We start from the raw sequence: 19,937 nt of genomic DNA, 5'->3' as shown, positions 1-19,937 counted from the left end.
ACCCTGATCTGTTTTCTTTTTTTGGTCAGAAAAGGCTTCCATAATGTGGACACAAACAAAGTGATATCTGAAAAGTTTGGTAAATACTTTAATCCCAAATCAGTTGTGTTAGCAGCCTTACAGACTGTCGTCTGTCAATGTCAGTTTTCCCTACTAGTCTGAGACCTCTGTTAAAATACTGTCACAGGCCTACTATATTAAGTTTTTGAGACGGATGTGCCATGCCTTTACCAGAAAATTTACCCACGTGGTTCATTTCACTGCTTGGAAATCCAGAGGGCAAGGCAGAGAAAGGGAAAATAGAGAGAAAGCAGGGATTTTTCCTCCGAGAGGATTTCGGGAAAACAAATCCTTTCAGATCGCTGTTTGTGCAGACAGACGTGTCCCTCATGCATAAAAAGACAGGACTCCTCCTGCTCACCTGAAAGAGCAGTGTACAGACAGACTGACTGGAGGGCGGGCAGGTAATCCTACACAGAGGCGCGGAGCCGGAAGAACAAGCAGGTCTACTTGTCCTGATAGCACTTTTCCAATAGTAACTCCAGGTGTTTCTTAGACTGCAACTCTGCCCTCTGCTTTCTTTAAAAAAACACGATTTATTTATGAAAGTGAAGCGGCATCGGAGTAAACATGACAGAGCAAAGAAAGAAGCTGATTCTGATCGGGGTGGATGTTCTTTGTGTCTTTTTCGGTGAGTGATTACCCTTGTTCTCCTCTCCTCCTGACAATATGGCTGAAAATATTATGACTTTCTTTCGAACGCATCTGTTGTGCCTTAACTTGTAATTCTGAATCAGATAGAGAACTCCAGTGATAAGTGGGAAAAACAACTTTTATTGACGGTGAGGCATTGGATTGCCCAACACACACACACACAAGCGTACACACACAAGCTTTATTAGATTTATAACAGTCAATCCACATGTTACTTAATTTAGTGGGTCTTGAATAAGTTTAGAAGAAGTCACTGACACCTGTTTAAAAATCTTCATTAACATAACGCAACTTGCCAAATATTCTGATTCAAACACAGATGCATAGAAGACTCATAGGCAGTGATTGTACAGTCAGTAGTACAATTAAACATTACAAGTCATCACTGGACTCTATATCTTGTTCAAACAAGCCAAAACAGAGTATTTCCCAATGCTGCTGGGACTTTAGTTGATCTTCCCTGAAATCATTTGGGTTCAGATAGTGCACTTCCTATCTTATCTCGCTATCTGGTGTGTAAGTGCTGAGTTGCTGAAGCCAATTTGAATTCGTCATGTTTTGACAGCCCACAGGCTGTGTGTTTGTTGTGTGAAAGTCACCACAGAAGTTCATTTTCACTACGTGTGCGCACATCTCTGGCTGTCTCTTTGTTTCTTTCATGAATAATTCATGCTTTTTGTGTATCTTACTTCCTTTACCCCATGGCCGTTTTTATTTTTAATCTTAGCATTAGGAGGAAGAGCAAAGATCATTGCCACTGAATCTCTCTTTCTGTGACAGTTAAAATCCTGATTCTGGAAATTGGAGACCACGTGTGGACTCTGGTGTGTATGTGTGAATGCTGTATAGGGAAGAAAATGTGCCTTTCTCTGGACTCAAGAACACATTAACAGAATTGACATTTTCCACCTGCTTGTGCACATCTGCTCACATTTCTGTCACCACCAGGCTGACAGACTGTATTTGAGATGATAAAAAAAGGGGAGGGTGTCAGGGATGCTCCTTTTTCACTGAGTTCATTTTCTGTAGATGTTTTAAGGGTGCTATATGGGGTTAAACTAGAACTTGCCTGCAGTGAAATCCCTAAGGCAACAAGAAACGTGTGTGTGGGCTCGTGGACTTACTTCATTAGTGGGGTCCAAAAAACTGGGTTCCACTATACTTGTGGGATCAGACGGCTTTGGGGACCAAAATGCTAGACTACACAAGTTTAAATGGCTTTTTGAGGGTCAAGACTTGGTTTTAGGCTTCAGGTTAGATTGGGTTAGGGTTTAGGTTACTCATGTAGTTGTTGATGGTTAAGGGGCAAGGTGTAATGCATTATGTCAATGACGGGTCTCCACAAAGATAGTGCCACGTTGGTGTGTGTGTGTGTGTGTGCATGCATCATGTAGGTGTCACTTTGGGCTCTGGTTTATTGTGATGAGTATTTCTCAGTAATTTTTACAAACCAAACAACTGATTAATTGGGAGAGTAATCAGCAGATTAATCCATAATGAAAATAATCATTACTTGCAGTCCTAAGTAGAGAAGTTCAAAATGAGCTCCACTTCAACCAGCAGCTGCTTTTTACATTTAATGTATGAGTAATAAGAGTTACTATATATATATATATATATATATATATATATATATATATGTGTGATAAAAGAATATAGTATAACAGTCACAGGGGCCAAGTGATTAAGTACATTTTCCTGATTACTGAGTATTCTTACAGTTTGGCATTAGTACGTTTACTTAAGTCTAGGGTAAAGAAGGCTAAATAATTCCTCAACCACTGGCTTTTAGGGAAGAACTCGATGAAAGAAAGTATTGGTAAAAAAACTTGCTGGGGAATGACTGGCACAAGGGTGAGGACCGATGAGGATTTCATGGACATATTATTAAGCTGATTTAATAAAAACATTTGCCACGTTTTTCCCTAGTTGGCCAGGAGAGTCAAAGAGACAGTCTTTCCCCTGTCTGGATAAATGCAACCACGCAGAAAGAACTTTTAAAATTGAGTGGTTGTTCAACATTTAAGAGCACAGCTTTTTTATTACATATACACGATTACATGATTATTGTCTTGTCAACTAAAGATTCCACTTCTTAGGCAGACGAAGCTGTAGAGTTCATGTTTTTTCATCTCGCAATCATGGTGCGTCAGGGGTGTGAAAGTGCCAGTCAGAGGTGAAAGTTACTCTATCACTATTTAAAAAGTGAAAGCACTAGTTTTTAGATGTTATGCTCTGAATCAATTTGTATGAGTCACTTAGAGGTGGCTGAGAGATCAAATCTGCTGCCGCGGTGGCGAGTGAGCTTATAATGTACTTTTTTATAGACAAAGTTAGCATATGAAAATCAGTATTAATGATCTTAAAGAATGTGGTTTTGAAAAGAAATACACCTGAATATGAATACGTATAGCAATATAATGTATGGATCACTCTGTGTTTTGATTATGTATTCTTATTACTTGCTAGATATTCAGAGATATTCAGTTTACTATAATTTACGACAAGGAAAAGCACCGAATCTTAACATTTGAGAAGCCGAAACCATCCTTTCTGACATTTTAATCGCAACATGTTTGTGCTTTGCCTGCTTTTACATTAAGTTTTCATAACCAGGTTTACAATAACAAGAGGCTATACAAATGCATCTCCATATCTGATCTTTTAATTTTTGTATCTTCATTTTTTTACTCCCTTGTTGCCTTTTGTTTGTTCTCATGTAGATAACAATGATCTGCTGTGATGTGCGTGTCTGGGAGGTCAACTATCATCAAGTTTGAACCCCCCTCATTTAGAAATGTGTGTGTGTTCGTGCGTGCATGCGGGTGAGGGAAGAAGGGAGGGAGAGAGATACAACTGGAATGTGCTGAGTATCCAGATTGTAACAGATCTGTGATTCAGCTTAGTGTTTTATTTCTCCCTCTTCCCCTCTACAGCCAAACGTCCATCCTGCCATTATTTGTTACCACTACACACAGTAGATACAGCACAACTTGCAAACGTACACACACACACACACACACACACACACACACACACACACACACACACACACTGTACTGCACTCCCAGACCTCACTTTTATACAGACATATGCCAACCAGCAGACAGTCTGTTGTACTCTATAATTGTTACATTTCACATCATCAAGATTGTTAAAATGAAATTTTATGAGAACAGGGCACTCTGTTCATATTGTTTCACTTTTCCCCCAGCCTACATCTTTTCTTACACGCAGTGTATCTGAACTCTGTCCAGATTATATACATTTACTTTCACAAGACAACAGTATACAAGTTAATGTTTCCTGTTTAAAGGAAGCGACTGGAAAATAAGCTTCTGTTCTTTTTTAGGGGAGAGTTCAATAAGAAGATTGAGACCACTCTCGTTTGTTTTTTATATTAATTTATAAATGAATGTCAGATTTGATTGGAATATAATGAAAAACTATACCCTAGAATAGGGTGACCAGATGTCCCCATTTTCCGGGGCCAGTCCCCAGTTTTGGTGGCCTGTCCCCATCTGGAGCTGTCCCCGGAAATGTCCCCGTTTTTAACTGTGTGTTATTCATAGACTGTATAAGGTAACAGACCTGAAATCAGATTTTACGTGGCTGGAAAGACTGGACAGCAGAGCGTACAGGTGTAGTGCCGAAAAAGTGATCGCTGAAAACTGATTGCTGTCCACGTGCAGCATGTTAAAGCTGTACCGCCCAGTCTCTTTAAGTCTGCAGCTGCTTTTATCTGAATCAAACAGACATAACATGCTAATAAACATCACTTGTCCGTGGTAATAGCTAAGATATGTCTTTGAGATAGGCCTACTTTTAACGTTTCTTTTAATAGAATAATCACAATTGTGTTCACAAAAGTGAAGTGAAGTGTTTGCAGTTTATCGTAACCAAGCATGACATTTACGTGATTATAGGCAATAATTGAAGCCTGTAGTTGCTGATAGATTATGTGTTTGGCAGGCCTATGTCTAATATCCTTGTTCATATTTGGAAAACGAATGTAGCCTATAATTAACATGACTTACTGCTCAGTTATATATAAACTAAAGACAAGATCTCTTTTGCAATTATCCTTATGACTTATTTAACATGCTGTGTACCAACCAATCCAGTCCTTTTTACCTGTTGAAATACCTTTTAAATGGGCAAACACACACGTAAAGTGCAGTATTCTACTTGCCAGAAAGTAATTGCAGCCTCTACTTATTGACTGAAAGGAAGTTTCTGCCTCAAAATGCATCATTCATTCAGAAGAATTATATTTGACAGATTATAAAACCGAAATTGTCCCCCTTTTCTATTTCATAATAACATATTTTTTAATGACATACTGACCACCAAACCAAAAATGTCTGTGGTTTTCGTTTCAGAAATCTGGTCACCTTACCCTAGAACTAAATTTAGACCTTGGTCCCTTCATCGGAAACTCAGTGAGTCCTAGTTCTGGGGTATAGTTCCTTTGGTGGACTTAAGCTGGTTAGCTTAGCTTAGTTTAGCATAAAGACTGGGATAAGAGGGAAACAGCTAGCCAAGCTCTTCCTGAAAGTAACAAAATCTATAAATTCCACTAATTAACAAATTAATGTAATTTAAGTCTTACAAAAAAGTGTGATAACACATGGTTTTCCGGGAGGTGTAAGCTGGTAGCTAGCATTTAGACTGGAATCAGGGAAACCACTTTCTCTGCCCTCTGGCCAATAAATAATCCGGTACATAAGGCTGGCAAACGGTTTGCAGCTCTTTCTGGTCTTTGTGCTAAGCTAAGCTAACCTTTTCTTGACTGTAGCTTCATATTTAGCTAACAGAGATGTCAGTGGTAGTGGAATAAAAGCGAAAAAGCATATGTATTCTTTTAACAATCATTATTCATTAAAAACCTTCTGTTCTCAGTTGTTTACTTCACAAAGCTGAACAAATCTGAAGAAACAGTCTGAACTCATTGCTTTCAGCTTTGACACTGTTTTAATCAGGGTTTGTCTCAGTTTTAATGGTGTTTGTACATTATGAGACACTGAAGAGCTGCAGTCTTTCCGGCTGCCTGTCAGCAAGACCGAGGCCAGCTGGTGCTGCACTTTTAAACTACACAGAGGTCACTATATTCTTTTCACAATCACTATTTAATTAATCTCTATGACTGTGGTAGTTCCGTTTTGATTCAGTTAAGGCGCCATATCTGCTCCGGAGTGTTTGTTTAATAATGATGCCAGTAACTCTCACATGGAGTAGCATGTTCAGACAAATTGGATTTACCATTGATGGTTCCAGTAATTTCACTTCATTTGTAGCACTCATGTGGTTAATGGGCAGGATAAAAGGAACCATATAATGTGTTCACAGCTAAATTTTTTTCCCATGTTCGGTGTCAGGAAACAAACTCAGAGGTGCAGGTCAGCAACCTCTTAAACTTAAAAGCAACTACCGGTCATTCTGAAAAATCACATGTCAGTCAAATGATTTTTGACAGTTCACTACCTATTTTGTGAGCTTTGAACAACTCACTTTAACATATATACATATACAACTCAGTGTTAACAGTTATATCCTGATCAGTAGGAAAATCTGCAATAGCACTGTTTATCTCAATGTCCTCACTTTGCCTTTAAGCATTAATTATTTATTTTAGCATTAAGAAGTTATGTTTCACATAATGTTAATGTTATTAGTTAATTTTCTGGATTATACGTGTTGATGATAAAATAAGGCATTTTAAAAGCAACGTGCTTCTGAATTTCATGTATTTCTGGCTAAAACAGGTTGTTGGTGCAGGAGAAAGTTGGATGAGACAGTTATAAAGTGTCTGTTAATGGGAACCAGAGTAAATAAAAGGGGAAAATAAGTGGTAAATGACAGTGAAGAATAACAGTTGTTTTAAATTTGTACATGTTATTAGTGTCTTCTTTGTACGTGTTATTAGTGTGAATCTTTTATATAAATCTACTGTTGCATAGTAAGAATACCTATCATGGAAAGTGTTGCATGATTTAATTAAATGCTTTGTCCATATAGAGGGTCAGGAAATAGTAAAACGCCCATCACAAGGTCCAAGGTGATAAAATGTCTTGGTTTGTAAAACCAATGGTCCAAAACCCATAGATTAATAAAATGATTCTATTTTTTGCTTTAAAAATAAATTCAATCATTAATGAAATATCAAAGAAGTTGTAAAAGTATGTATAGAGTCATTTGGCACTGGTAACTGATGACATAAAATAAAAAAACTATGTGAGAATCAGCATTAAGGAAATTAGAGGGTTTTTTTGCTTGTGTAGTTATGAATACATCCTCACTCTTTTATAATTTATTACAAGATTTAGGATTGAACTGAAGTGTTTTGTAACATAACTGTTGAGGTGCAGTGACACTGACAATAGCTGCAAAATGTTAGATGTGCCATTTTAACATTTTGCTGACATGTGTGAGATGCTCTTCCAACCATTTCATTGACACACACACACACACACACACACACACACACACACACACACACACACACACACACACACACACACACACACACACACACTCCTCTGATTTTCACACAAAAATGTCAGGGAGCAGAAGTAAACACTTCCCACTTGACTCTGACACATATTTGGCAGAAGCAGATAGTGTGTGTGTGTGTGTGTGTGTGTGTGTGTGTGTGTGTTCATGTTTTTTTTTATCCCGGTGGGGACTTTACTGCACACTAAGTGATGTACTCATGTCACTGTCGGGACAAAAAATGAGGTAGAGACTGTTGGGGGTCAAATGAAGTCAATGAAGTGGCCCCATGTATGTGTGTATTTCTGTGGGCTAGCTTCCTGTAAAACACAGCAATGTGTTGTTACTGTACCCATAGTGTGTGTGTGTGTGTGTGTGTGTGTGTGTGTGTGTAGTTAAATTTATTGTCCACAGGGGTTTCAGAAGGTCTTGTCACTGCTGTTGTGGTTTCATGTGAGAGGAAGAATTATTTCTGTTAAAGGTCAAAGTTAGTTTTTCACTGTTCACACTTCAGTAAGATATGAACTTCAGAAGTCTGTAGTATGTATTGTTTTTAATTATCGACAGCTTGAACATGATGCAATTATTTCTCATTCAAGCACAGTACTTTAATGAGAAGTAGAACTTTTTGGGAAACTGAGTCACAATGTTAAGAAACCATAAAAAATGACGGCATCTGGATTCACACCAACAATGTCGCTGAAATTTGCTGTTCAACACATTTGGCACATGAGGTATACTGTTTACTATATCCTCCTTGGCAAGACAATTCAGTTGCACAGGGATGCAATCCAACACAAAGAGTGTGTAGTATTACTGTTTAACCCCTTCACTGTCCATTGTAATTGGACATCACATATTCTTTGGTCTCAGGCAGTGACAGTGTTTTGACATACAGTATAAGTTGGCAGGTAAAAGAGTAATGCATGACACAAGGCCAGACAAGGAAGTAGAGAGGTTTCTGTTCATTTATATACATGCAGACCATACTTTCTTGAACTGGAAATATAGTAACATAATAAATTATGTTAAAATTTAATTTCTAGATTTCTTAAATCTAGAGAACACAGGATCTTGTCCAAATGGAACGTTAATCTCAATGGATCCACTTAAAGATAGGCTACCTGCTCAGCACCAAAAAGCAGACAGACAAAGTTAACTAGCTGGTGAACATAGTGGAGATATTTACATCAGGAGTTATTGGAGACCAAAATGGAGTTAAAAAGAATGTGAAAGTGGGACTAACATTTGTCAGGTGGAAACAAATCCAAATGTTGCTCTATATCTGCAATAGGTGTTTGTTCACTTTTATCAACTTTTTAAGATGAAACCATGTCAATGTGGTGTTTTATAGTTTGTTTCTGCTGGCGCAAAGTGCCCATAAATCACCTATGACAGGTTTAAAACAACTTAAGTAAATAGCACATTGTAGGCCTACCCATGTGCATAGTTAGCACATACATGGCAGAAAAATCATGAATACCTTTTTAAACAATGTTTTTTCGGTGTACAAATTCAAAACTGAAGGGGTTAAAGTAGTGACATTCAAACTTTTTGATACAGGTTTTTCACTTTTTTGGTAAACCAAGATTTAGATTTGTGCCATTCAGCGTTGTGTAGGACTTTCCCCGGAAAAAAATCTGGTCTGACAGGAAATGATGCACTTTCTTTCCAACAACAGTTTTCCTATATTTAGTAGCTGATTAACCTTCCAAAAACATGAACAATACATACAGTATAACTGGAAGATGTAGTGCAGAAATCCCACAGCAATGAGTGTCTAAAACTAAAGATATAGTCAAAATAAAGCAAAGAAGGATCTTCACAAGTAAAATACTGTTTTTCTGGGCACCTCAGTGTGATGTGGAACACCGGTCATGACTCCCCGTTAGCTAATAAACTGCGAGGTCGCCGAGCAGATGCACATATCTCACGGCCTTCTGTTGAGAATTGACATGCAGGCCTCAAACAAATGTTCACCTACAACACTGTTAAATGTTTCTGTTTCCTGATGAAGTCTCAGTTATTCATGGGGCTGAGCTGCTCATGTTGGGGGCTGAATAACAGGAACACTTCCCACTTCCCGCTGGGTAAAGGGGAAGTTGTACTTGTGTCTGATCCCAAATTCCATCATGTTTATTTTCTCAAAGTGGAATCAGGGGTGCGCTCTTGCTAGAGGAGATTGTGAAAGCGTAAAACAATACTTTCCCTTCTTCCTTTTTTTTTTATCTCTCCTAAGGACGTCTTGTTACAGAAGACAAAAACGTAGCAGAGCCTTTGTGTGTGCCTCTTTTGAAAGAGTGGTTGAAACTAGTTTCCACATTGTTTGCAGCTCTTAGAGAGAAGGAGAGAAAAAAACTCAACAGCCACATGTAAAATGTCAGCGTAGGATGATACAAGCAGTCCACCAAAGGAACCAAATGCTTTACTGTGAGTAAAAATACCAAGGCAAAGTTGTACCTAGTTATACAACAGGCATCGGCAGTAAAATGTACCAAAAAAAGTTAGGGAGGAAGGAAGCAAGCATGTTATAAGAAAGGAAAGGTTGAGGTTGAGAATATCCTCTAAAACTCAGCCATCATGTCAAAAATGTATTTTGTCACTAAGGTGCAATAAAGCTGTTTTTTAAAGTTCCTGAAATGTTGATATTTTGGAGATACAAGACTAACCTTTTTTTAAACCTCATGTTCAAAGTAAAATCTCCAAATCTGCAAAGCAAGCAGTAACTAAGTTTTGTATAAGTGCCTGAAGAGTGTTCATTTTGGGAAACATACTTATTCACTTTCTTCCAGAGAGGTAGAAAAGGATCAATATGATTCTTTTAATTTAGTACAGAGCTAGATTAGCCTATTTTAGCATAATGTCCGAATTACGGGGGGGATTGGGGGGGTCTGACCCATTATTATTATTGCAATTATTACATATATTTCCCATATTCATGCCTTATACTGTATTCAAGAATCTTAAAATATGATTTCAGACACCGCACAAATGGACCATACCGTTTCCTAACTTTGACTTTAGTTGTCATTGTCTACCCACATTCTCGCAGCGCAGCTGCTCCAGTCCAGTCCGCCACACGCTGGTGGAGATACTGTAAGGTAATGTCGGTAGTTAGCTATCTAGCTGCTTTAATAAACTTAACTTTCCTACCTTCAGAGTTTCATAATTAGCATTTCTTTTACTTTAAATGAGCCACCTGATGTTAGCTAGCTGATAGCCCATCATATCATTTCATTACCACTATATCCATATTTTATCTAATTGTCAGCTAACGTTGGTGCTTAGGCATGAGCAGTGAAATAGAGGATTAGTTATTCTAGAGATACATTTTGACATCAATATAGAGTTTATTATTTAATTTAAATATAGAGTATTTTTACAATAAACAGTCATATGTTTTACCTACCGAGATAAATGTTAAAATTCAGATTTGTTATTTCAAATGTTTTCAGTAGAGCCAATTCATAACAAAAGTCATTTCATTGCACTTTTTATATAGAGCAGGAAAGAGATCCAACAATTCCCCAACAATGTATGACTACTGCTTTGTTGAACATTGTATTCACATTAAACACAAGCAAGAGGAAAGGATACATTTAATAAAAAAGATTAAGTTGAAACTTTAAACTTAAAATTATAAGAATTAAGAATTAGAGATGATAATGCAGCCTGTATTTTATGGTTGTGTCTTTGGTTCTGGTTCAGCATTGTGTGGGTCTGTGTTTGAGCGTTTTGATGGTCGGCTGTTGTGTGCTGCATTTTGCTCTAGAATACTTGGTGACCTCTGACTACAGAAGTTGTTGTGTGGTATGAGGCACTGTCAACTGGTGGAATGAATTTGATTTATCATCCACAGACTGATGACATTATTTAAATAAGTGAGGATATTGTAAGCATTGTAAGATTTTAGTTCACCGTCGCTCGTACCTGCGGTGTGCTGGGTTTCCTTTTTGAAGTGGAAAAAAAGTTGACATGGCATGGCAACCCCACTGTGATGACAAGACTCGGGAATGTCACTGCACCTGACTGTTGTTCACCAAAAACAGGTTAAACAAATAAGACAACAATGTAACACGACAAGGCTAGCTGTTTCCCCCTGCTTCCAGTCTAAGCTAGGCTAATTGTCTTTCGGGTTCAGCTTCTGCTAAAAGGCATGAGAGATGGGGAATACTGGTTTCCACTACTAATCACCTTTTTATTACTGGAATGAACATTTTTGTTGTATACCATAAAATTCAAGTAAATAATAGAATTAAGACATAGTACTACAGTAAATGGAATGAAAACAACTAGTTACTGAAAACAGATAGTCCTGGGCAGATTTATACATACATGTTTATCTTTAAACAAAAAATATACTTAATGTAAAGCAGATGGCAATAGAGATGTTGCTAGGTGTATTTCTGTGCTTAAGACAGAGCCAGTCTAGATGTTTTCCCCTGCCTTTAGTCTTTAAGCTAAGCCAGGCTAACCACGTCCTGACTCCAGCTCTGTAATTACCATACAGACTTGAGAGTGAGAGGATCAGTCTTCTTCAAACTGTCAAATTGTTCCTTTAAGTACACTCATTACAATACAGTTATTTCCCAGTAATGCATCTCACAATGGTGAGCTTCATTATGTATTCATATCGCAAAACATGGGTAAAGCATGCACACAAACTAATACACAGAACAAATAGTTACGCAAAAGATATCACCTAAATATCTAGAAAAAGCAAAGACATTTTCATACATGATAGCATGTCTTAGTTTATGGCAAGCAGTGAAATTCTCTTTTTGGTTCTGCTACATGAACAGCTTGATAAAGGAGAGTTTGAGTAAGTTCACCTCTTGAAAGGAAAGGAAAGACTGCAGTCTTGTTTTTTAATTTTTTTTGGGAGTAAATTGGGGGAATGAACATCTCTCCCCTCAGCTTGACCTAACCTCTCGGCCGCCCCACCGGTACAGGCTTTTAAAAACATACCAGGCCTTCTGAAATAATAAAGCAGATAAAAACCGTCAAGTCAGTCCCACTCAGATAATAGCAACTCCCATGGACTCCGCTCCCAGAGACTGGTGGAGCATGTTTGATACGAAGGGGAATTGACTTCCTCACTAATTCTGTTGAATAAGCGTGTGTGTGTGTGTGTGTGTGTGTGTGTGTGTGTGTTTTGATGGCCATTGCCCAACTCTGTCCACTCACATCTCCACCCTGGCAGTGTGTACCCTCCAGAGACTTGTGTCAAACACACAGTCTCTTATCTAAATGTTATCCTTGCACCCTGCAGAATAAACAATGGTTGGGCCTCACACCAAAGAGACGCTGAGCATATGCTTGACCTGCTGGAATAATCAACTCTCGAGATGTGACGAGTAAAGGAAGGGCTTCCTTTTAATATAAATAAATTCTCTTTAATGAGGAAACTGCTTGTCATCAAAGATCATTAGTGGCACTTGTTCAGAAAATGGAACAAATTTTACATTAGTGTGTGTGTGTGTGTGTGTGTGTTTCTCAGGCAGTGTGTAGTGGCAAACTCCTGGGTGGGGCAAACTGATAGGTGCTTAAAGAGACATGCAAAGCAACATGTATGCACACAATAACAAAGACAACTGTAAAATATAATGCATTTTTAGCACAACAACACCATTAAATATGGCCTGTCTTGTAGTTAGTTTTTTTTTTTTTAATTGGACTGCATTTCATTGTACAGGTGTTGCTAATATTGTAAATATAGAGAAAGCACTCTTTGTCGCATACAGAGCAACACACCAGGGAATACACAAAGCTGTGAAGATGTTTGAAGCGGCTATATTTAATATATATTTTTATAGTATCAAATCAAATGACAATGTGAAAACAATCTATGAGGTGAAAGGCGTCGTAGTGATGATCCTATAGTGTATTATCATCTGAATCTGCAGCTTTGTAGCGAGTTTGAGCTCATTGTTTAGCTGTCTGCTACTTCACTTCATTCTCACTGATCTCAGAGCATCATTTTTGGCTGCAGCAAGAAGCTGTTGTCACTGGAAAAGCTGTAAGAACCCAGTGTACGCTGCTTGCTCAGCACCAAACAGTTTGCAACTAACTGGTGAATATAGAGGAGCATTTAGCAGCAAAATCACACAGTACTTCCCTCAGAGTTCATATTCATCAGGTGGACTACAAATGAATGATAATGCTGCTCTGTATCTGTTGGATATGTAAATAGGCACCTGTTTTCCAACAAGTTTGCCAAAGCAACATAAAAAGTGATGACATATCCATGTAGTGTCCACAACTTGTTTCTGCTGCCCCCAACTGGCCAGAAAAACTAGTTACTTCACAAACGGCTTATGATTTATATGATCCTCCCAGAATTCCTTGTGTGCTTAATTATTTTAATATTTTCAGGCACTTTCTCTTAAATGCCTCACAGATTTGATAAACCTTTTAAGTTTTTTTATGGACTTTTTCCTTAAATATTTTGGTAATATTAGGCCACTAGGCTCCCTACAGTAGTTCATGTTTTCCTAGATATAAGGATGTTTTTCAACAGATATCCTTTAAATTCTGTCTCCATTCTCGGCCTCGGAGGATTAAAGTGCACAAGCTTTGTTCCTTGTTATGAAGCTTTGTAGCTCGTGAACATGTTAAAGGACACATCTGGTGATTGTCTTTATTTTTCTTATTGTCAACAAATCCCAATAAAAAAGCCTAAAACCAACAATAATTTGAGCAGTGTAGAAAAAACCTGATTTACCTGATTACTCCATAGAGCTCCATTGTTGTCCCAAAAAATATTAAGAACACATAAATGAGCCACACTATGTGATCTATTCCTTCATTACGATGTTTTTTATGTTTGTGCTGTGTGTCAGCTACTCAGATTTTTGAAGTGAAGTTGCCAAAGCTCTGTGTGTGGTGATAAACAGCTAGTTTTCAAAGGTCCACCTCTTCAGCAGTGGGCAACAATGGGCTTGGGGCCGTATGTTTATCAGAAAGTATTAAGAGACGGACTGTTTGTTTTTTTCATTTGAAGTCTGACACGACATGTAAAGGTAAAATCAAGAGTTTAAGAGGTGATTGAGTCTTTCTTTTCATGCAAGAAAGCCCTTCACTTTTTGTGTTTTGGGTACTTTCTTGAGCTCTTTCTTTCCTTCGTATGTCCATTATCAAATGTCCTCCTTCGAGAGTCTGCATTCACCATTCAGCAAAGTTTATTAATACTTTCAGTGTAATTATCTTGCATGTAGCAGGAAGCAGAGAAGAGAAAACACTTGCTGTAAATGTTCACACCTGACGGGCTACCACGGCGTCTATGACCTCACATGCCTGACCTGTAGACATCCACATTAGTACACATGACATCGTGTTGGAATTACCTTCCTAAAATTACCTGTCTGGAACTTGTTTTCCTTTCTGTGTTTGTGTGTCTGTGTGTCTTCATGTGGTTTCATTTAGTTCTGCCTGTCAGAGCGACAGTTACACACTCTGCAGGAAGGAAGCAATCTGTTAGCAGAGAGCGACTCTGATGGCATTACCCTAACAAACTACTTCCATTACTCACAAGTACATTTACAAGTACAATTCTGAGGTACTTGTACTTGAGTATTGCCACTTTGTGCTACTTTATACTTTGACTCCACTACATCTCAGAGGCAAATATTAAACTTTTTACTTTTATTTTGATAACTTTAGTTACTAATTTCTTTGCAGATTAAGATTAATAAAACAAAATATAATCCCCATGATGTTTTATCTGCAATATTTTCTCTAAATATGCTGAATGTAACTATTTCCTGCCTTGACAGCCACCATACCTGATTGGGAAGGATGTAGGAAAATACTGAAATGATCTCATGACTCCTATCTTATCTCTAATTGGTGGAATTGGTGTTGTTAAAACTCTCCCCACGTTACAACCATGCCCGGTCTCCCCTACTTCTTCCACCTCGGAGTTCTTGAAAACAGGAAAACAATTTAAGAGTCTTACTTTAGAGGGTTCATGACATCAGCGTTGTAGATTGGACTATTGTCCCCACTCAGATTTAAGAGACAGGTTTATGTGCTTCTGCTGTGTCACTCTTAAGTGTGTCTTTTGTTTGCACTTGCAGCAAAGCTGAAAAACCAAAATGTCTGTCTGTCGTACCCAAGCAAACATTGTCATTACAGCCTTTAAAAACCTCTGTAGGTTATAGGCCCCCTTTTTTATATGTGTGTATGAGCCTTTCTGCATGCAGTGGTGCACATCTTTGTATGTAAGCCAGTGTGTGTCCTAGTTCAATCCTCAGCTCCCAGGCCCTTCACTGTGTAAACGGTGCTCCAATGTCAAAGGTTATGGCTGTCCTGTCCTGCGTATATCCATGGAAACATGTGGTTCCCCCCATAGAGGTGAAATTGTTGCCACTGAGCTCTACTGATGACAAATTCATTTACTTGGCAGAGTCGGGCCTTCTGCCCAAAGCCAAAGGTGAGTCCACCAGTGTGTTCTTAGCTGTTTCCTGAGCTGCACCTCACTTGTCAACGCACAGCTGAAGGTTTGAAGCTGCTCTTCAGCTCTTAACAACACAGTGTGGCTCCCAAAGACTATACTGTTTCAATGCCTCAATTACAGTTGCTCAACTCTGAAGTCTTCTACTTTAAATAGAAAACGATCTCTAGTAACACTGATCACACTAACACAAGTCCAGGTTACAGTTACCTCTAATTTGCGTTTGTGCTGTTATTGCAGATACATTTTAAATGCATTGTTTTATTTTTGGTTATGCTTGTGCTTTCCGTGTAAGCTATTTTCTTGTGATATCATCTGTAGTGTGTTTTTATTTGTGGTTTGTTTCTTTTTGTTCATAGGATATCTCAGTAACCTCACAAACAAATTTAAATTTGATGGGAAAAGATGCAGATCCAGGAAACTTTTCATTGTAATATAGGTCATTTTAAAATGTTTCATCATACAGTACCTGGTACACACATCCCTGATAGTTTATAACTAACTGAATTTGAAAGAGGTCTAGGTCGAGGTGCAGATTGAAAATATATCAACATTTTTAAAGATTGAATAACAAATGTAGTGGGAATCTGATTGATCTGATTTAGGCCATTGTATTTTAATTTCATACTTTCTTTAGCCATAGAGTGGATTTTGTGCTCATAATACAGAGGACAGACTGTCGTCTCTTGTTCCTCCAGCGGCTTTGCCCTCAGCCATCCTGACGCTGATGTTCAGTCCATACCAAAGAGGAATCTACTGCAATGATGAGAGCATCAGCTATCCATACAGGAGAGACACCATCTCCCATGGAACCATGGCTGCCGTTACCATCATCTGCTCCATCGTCATTGTGAGTCCTGAACATTGTGTCCCTCTGAGCAGTGTACACATTGATAAAAAAGATTATTTTCCTCTACAGACCATTACCAAATACTCGTCATTATGGCTCTTCTATCCACTCCACAGATCACCACTGGAGAAGCCTATCTTGTGCACACAAAGCGTCTGCGCTCAAACTCCCAGTTCAACCAGTACCTGTCAGCTCTTTATAAGGTGGTGGGCACCTTCGTGTTTGGAGGAGCCGTCAGCCAATCACTGACCGACCTGGCCAAGTTCACCATAGGTCGTCCCCGTCCGAACTTCTTAGCTGTGTGCGCCCCAGTCACCTGCAATGGATACATGCTGCAGATCAACTGCACAGGCAACCATCGCAATGTGACTGAATCCAGGTGGAGTTACTCAACACTCTCTCACTGTCCTTAATAAATTATTATTATTATTATTATTATTATTATTATTATTATTATTATTATTATAGGAGGTACAGCTTTTAAACACAGTGACATGTTTCAAGTTTCTGATATTTCAACTGATAACCACTTTAAGTCATTAAAATGAACTGTTGTCAACCCAGAAATAAGTGGGAAAATCTGACATTTTATGTTATATAACTTGATATATTTATATTATCTAGTTAATCACAAGTTTGTTTGACAGTCTGAAACCCCCCTAAATTAAAATTTTCAATTCTGTAAACCCCCCACGCGACCCTGTATGCAGGATAAGCGGTTGACGATGGATGGATGGATGAATTCTGTAAACCACGTAAAAGCAGCAAATCCTCTCATTTTAGGAGCTGGAAATCAAAAAACTGCTATTTGCTTGATGTATAAAAGAATTTTGGATTGAAACTGACATGAGAGTAGATATCATGAGGAAATGTGATTATCTGCAAGTCTTAAAATAGATTATGATGTTTTTATTTTATTTTCCATACTTACTTTCTGAACTTAATCTCACTGTTGCAGCAGAACAGTGAACATCAACTGGCTTGGTTATGACATTTATTGCTTTATGTTGATAAAATTTTTCTAATAATGTCTGTCACGAGTGCCCAAAGTGAAGTATTAAAATTGCTTATTTTGACTCCCGGTCAGTTCCCAAAAACTTTCAATCTACAGTGGCATGATATAGAAAAAAAAAAAAAGAAAAAAAAGCTAATCTTCAAATTTAAGAACCAGTAATTGTTCAGCATTAAACACATTTAGTTTTGTCAGTATGGCTGGGTTTGGACCATTGTAAAATAAAATATAATGAAATCAAAATGTCCAGTTGGAATCATTTAGGTTGGTGTATTGGTTCAGTTAGAAATATGTAATCCATTTATAACGTACTATATGGGTCAAGGTGCATATGGGCAGGTGGACAATAATTGAGTCTGACTCTAATCCTTACTCTTCGTCACTTTATCATATTTATTGAAAATCACAGATAAAAAAATGAGTGGATTTGTACATTAATTGTGTTCTCTTGCCGTTTTGCTCCTCAGGTTATCGTTCTACTCTGGCCACTCATCCTTTGGGATGTACTGCATGCTCTTTCTGTCGGTGAGTGTTGTTGTTGTGTGAGAATTTCTGTGGCTGTGAAATGACTGTTTACCAAAGACTGAACAGGACGGGCTTGGTCAACAGACACACGGCTGCTGTTTGAAAACCTTTATTGTTGTAATACTACACACTGCACAATGGCCGAGAGATTACACATTCAACAGTTTAATCCCTGTTGGAGTGTTCAGGAGTGAGATACTGCAAGCCACTTTTATATACAGCCCTGTTCTGTACCCGAGCCCGACCTCTGACCTTTCTGTGGAGTACTGGGCCAAAAGACATCTTCTCCATCATGAGAATTAATACAAGACTGTATATTCTCATAACTCATAATTTTTATGATGACATTTTAAATGAAAAGAGAGAGAGAGATGAGACATTATTTTTTATAAAAACAAATAATTTGAAATATTTCTCATATGATACATAATTCTTTGTTTTGTTAAATGTAGGTAAAATTTGGGATTTGGAAGAAGGTTTATTTTAGGGTAAATACCTTTTTGGCTAGTTTCAGGTGAGTTTGCGGTTCAGTTTCAGTTGATTTAAATGTTTTTAAAAAACAAACCTAAAAGGGGTTTTTGTACATACCAAAACTGAAATGTCTTTTTGAACAATAAAATATGGTTTCCAATGAGAAAAGGAAGCTCATGAAAAATATAAAGCATATGAGATATACAAAAAACTGTTAACACTGGACTGGCTCAGATTCTACAGATACAGTTTTAATTCAGGCACCAGTTCATTTTAAACAAGAATGTGTTTGTGTGTGTGCAGCTTTACATCCAAGCCCGGATGCAGGGCAAGTGGACACGACTGGTTCGACCAACCATACAGTTCTTCCTGGTGGCGTTTTCTCTGTATGTCGGATATACGCGCGTGTCTGACTACAAACATCACTGGAGTGATGTACTGCTGGGGCTACTGCAGGGAGCTCTCATCGCCGTGCTCACTGTGAGTTCAACAGTGTGTTTCTTTGTACAGAAAGAGACAGATTTCAATATTGAAATTTGTTGAAAAGGTTGCAGTTGTTTTAAAGCCCCTGGGGTTGCAGGGTGTTTATTACTACTACTGCAGCTCAAAAAATGATATATATATATATATATATGCACCTAACTAATTAATTAATCAGCAGGAAGTTGCCCCACAACAACCAACCAAGTGCAATACTTGTATTTGTGAGTTCCATGATACATGAGTTAACAAGGTTAACACAAGATGGAAAATTATCAAACAGCGTAGAAGTTTATAGTGTATATCAATTAACTTCCATCAGTCCCCTTTTGAAAGCTGTTGGCCAATACAGTAAGTAACATAACAACAAGCACATTTTTATTTTTTTTTCTTCACTCTTCTTGTGTCCTTTAAGGTCCGATATGTGTCTGACTTCTTCAAGGAGCGCTCCCCTCTCAGCACACAACAAGACACAGCTGAGAGTGAACACCTTGAACGCAAACCAAGCCAGCAGCCTCCCGACTCGCAGCACGGAAACCACTACAATTACTCTGGACCTGTATGAGCTCTATGCAGCAGCAGCTACTTTTACCATCCTGGGCCTACACTCTAACAGCAAACCAAAAGGACCTGTGACTTGTACAGAAAAACAAAACAACCTGCAGTAACCACTACCTGGAAATCCAGACTAGACCTGCTCCACTCTGCCGGCTTCCAAAAAAATTGTACAGCCATAAAAACTCCAAGAGATTCCCAAAACCTGTTGGAACAGAAGCTCCATCGTCTGTGTCTTTTAGTAAGGGTGTGTGTGTTCATGAAAATGTGTGATTGATTTGCAGCGTGTTTGTGTACAAGCGTACACAAGTGTGCAATGCCGTGTGTGTGTGTGTGTGTGTATATGTGTATATGTATATGTGTGTGTATATGTGTATATATAT

General features: G+C 38.2%; 1 protein-coding gene across 1 annotated transcript; it reads left to right on the top strand.

Annotated features, from left to right (window-relative positions):
• The first annotated feature begins 277 nt into the window (after window positions 1-277).
• On the top strand, window positions 278-19,931 carry plpp2a (phospholipid phosphatase 2a). Its single transcript, XM_038729059.1, has 6 exons — window positions 278-691; window positions 16,360-16,511; window positions 16,628-16,890; window positions 17,991-18,048; window positions 18,823-18,999; window positions 19,415-19,931. Exons 1-6 carry the CDS (start codon window positions 631-633, stop codon window positions 19,562-19,564), a joined length of 861 nt encoding a protein of 286 aa, XP_038584987.1. The 5' UTR covers window positions 278-630; the 3' UTR covers window positions 19,565-19,931.
• Window positions 19,932-19,937: the final 6 nt, after the last annotated feature.

Source organism: Micropterus salmoides, unplaced genomic scaffold (genome assembly GCF_014851395.1).
Source record: "Micropterus salmoides isolate LMB-PRFRI ecotype aquatic unplaced genomic scaffold, ASM1485139v1 Ms_hic_scaffold_19, whole genome shotgun sequence".
Classification (NCBI taxonomy): Eukaryota; Metazoa; Chordata; class Actinopteri; order Centrarchiformes; family Centrarchidae; genus Micropterus; species Micropterus salmoides.
Note: the sequence above shows the minus strand (reverse complement) of the source record. Positions and strands in the feature narration are given on the sequence as shown.